This window comes from Penaeus vannamei, chromosome 40 (assembly GCF_042767895.1).
Source record: "Penaeus vannamei isolate JL-2024 chromosome 40, ASM4276789v1, whole genome shotgun sequence".
Classification (NCBI taxonomy): Eukaryota; Metazoa; Arthropoda; class Malacostraca; order Decapoda; family Penaeidae; genus Penaeus; species Penaeus vannamei.
In genome coordinates this window covers 8,950,099-8,952,598 of record NC_091588.1, presented here as the reverse complement: position 1 = coordinate 8,952,598, position 2,500 = coordinate 8,950,099, and the positions used below count along the sequence as shown (strand labels likewise).

Below are 2,500 nucleotides of genomic sequence, written 5' to 3'. Positions count from 1 at the left end.
CATATATGAATTATTTTAATGTATAGATAAATAGATAGACATATATAGGCAGATAGATGGGTTGAGAAATATTAATGCATATTGATATACTTGGGAAATAGTTTCAAGATCATTTTAAAAGATCCACAATAATTCACAAAGCATCTACATCCCCAGCTCATATCTCGAGTACGATGTGGTCGTACTTAGCGAGGTGGTTGCTGGTGGTCGTCGCGGGCGGGGTGCCACGCGGCGCCCATGGGGGACCGGCTGCCTACCTGCGGGTCGACGGGGAAGCCAACGCGACCCTCGAGGCCCTCGCCGCCGCCGCCGCCACGCCGTCAGTTGCCGTTCTGGGATGCGAAATGCACGCACACATATATGCACATATTTGTACATACATACATACATACACACAAACTCATACACACATACGTGTATACATACGTGGGAAGGCAAAATCAGTTAATAAATCGGAAAGAAAAACGTTGGAAGAAAAACGTTGGAAGTTGTGTTGATTAAAAAATCGCCAAATTCCTACCTTTCTGCTGGCCAGGTGACCCTGGATGACCTTGCATCGTCCTTGATAAGGAAAGCCCCACATCGAGTCTTTGGCCTTAGACTCGGGACCCGATTCAATTCTTGTAAAAATGGTTATTTGCTTCATATGTAGGAGGAGGAAGGGGTAGGGGAAGAGGAGGAAGGGGTAGGGGAAGAGGAGAGGGGGTGAGGAGGAGGAGAGGGGGATGAGGAGGAGGTAGGGGTAGGGGAAAAGGAGAGGGAGAGAGAGAGAGAGAGAGAGAGAGAGAGAGAGAGAGAGAGAGAGAGAGAGAGAGAGAGAGAGAGAGAGAGAGAGAGAGAGAGAGAGAGAGAGAGAGAAAGGGGGGGGAGAGAGAGGGGAACTCTTGACGAGTTGAAAACGTAACGTTTATTTATAATTTACAATTTGGCTGCGTTTCCGTATACATTCAAACACAGACACACACACACACACACACATATATATATTCGATGCAAATATATCGGTTTGATTGTTTATATCTGCAATTTTAATACATATACTAGTCTACATTGAAATCAGTGCATATAGTACTTGTGAAACTAATGTCTAACATTAGCCTTTGATATTCGCGATCTGCCCCTCATCCCAGGAAGATAAAACTGGAACCACACGACCCGACCCGAAGTACCATTGGAAATGAAACGCTGAATTATTTACCGTCATGCCAGGTGCGGTGTCCGCTGCCGAAATGCAGGATGCCTATTATGGTCCTGGGCGCCCGAACAGAAGCTGTGCAGCTTCCACGATTCCTTCAAACCCAGCTCCTTCCCGAGCTCCCAAGCCAGCGTGCAGACCTTCGTCGCTGCCGTGATGCTTCGCGGCTTCCTCTACGTGCTCCTGGACGTCGGCCCGCAGAGCTGGTTTGAAGCTCGGGATCTCTGCCTCAAGGTTAAGGGCATTCTGACCTACGATGAGGATGTTGAGTGGATGCGGAGTGTAAGGGACTTCTATGGAAAAGACGGGTTCTACTTGGGCCTGCAGAAAGTAAGAACTTTGGGACTTTTGTTTAAGGTGTGAAACACAATGTAACAATTGCTGTATATTTTATATTGATGCGTGTACGCGCATTGATGTTATAGCTACAGATTCGTAGATTGTCTTGACCTCCAAGGTATACAACTAACATTTATCACATTAACACATTTATCAAACTGTGAATACAAAACATTTATCATAACACATTTATCAAACTATGGCTACAAAATATAAAGCAAACACACAAATCTCTTCCCAAATAGGATAGCAACGAAACGTGGATTGACCAGCAGGGGCGGGCCTTCGAAAACAGTTCCATCCCGTGGGGGCCGGAACTGTTCGACGAAGGCGAGCAATGCACGGCTATGTGGGACGCTGTAGGCAACGTCTATTGCGATTCCGTGTTCGAACTTCCCTCTCTCTGTAAGATAATAGAGTGATAATAGTATGGGATTTATGAGTGGGCGAGATGCCACAGATTAGCAGTAAAAGAGGAAAGCAGTATCTAGAACTGTTCAAGGTATAAGCTGTCAAGCAACAACAAAAGCATTATACTAAATCAATAATATACAAAACTGAGGGCGTGCACATCCAAAACTTATCAAGCGAGGTTCTGAAATGTATAAATGGTCTTTCTGCAATCATTGTGGTAAGAATGTGGACAATTTTTTTTCCTGATGCCCTTCGTAAATTTTAAAGTCTCTACAAAACGACCTTTACAGTTAAATCTACACCCGACGTAATTGGGCTCGTGGTGAGTCTGCTATTCCAAGACGGTTTTAGGCTGGCAGTTCCATGTGTTTGGTATTTAAAGAGTAGCACTCCTCTCCATGGCTCAAGTCATGGCAATGAACAACGCTTATTCCTGTATTCACACGTAAGAGCATCTGCTGTTATCATCTGTTTGCGTATTCCCATAGTCAAATTCTTCACCTTGCTTTACTGACTGTTTTTACATGATTAAAAAGGAACGTGTGTCAAAAC

At 44.8% G+C, this 2,500-nt stretch overlaps 1 protein-coding gene across 1 annotated transcript in view; it reads left to right on the top strand.

Annotated features, from left to right (window-relative positions):
• The window catches only part of LOC138860307 (uncharacterized), a 5,668-nt gene extending 3,175 nt beyond the window's left edge, over window positions 1-2,493 (top strand). The window contains exons 2-4 of the mRNA XM_070117581.1: window positions 157-319; window positions 1,210-1,525; window positions 1,780-2,493. Of these exons, the coding sequence (XP_069973682.1) occupies window positions 174-319; window positions 1,210-1,525; window positions 1,780-1,956 (639 nt within the window). The 5' untranslated portion in view covers window positions 157-173 and the 3' untranslated portion in view covers window positions 1,957-2,493. The remainder of the gene's footprint in view (window positions 1-156; window positions 320-1,209; window positions 1,526-1,779) is intronic.
• The last annotated feature ends 7 nt before the right edge of the window (window positions 2,494-2,500 follow it).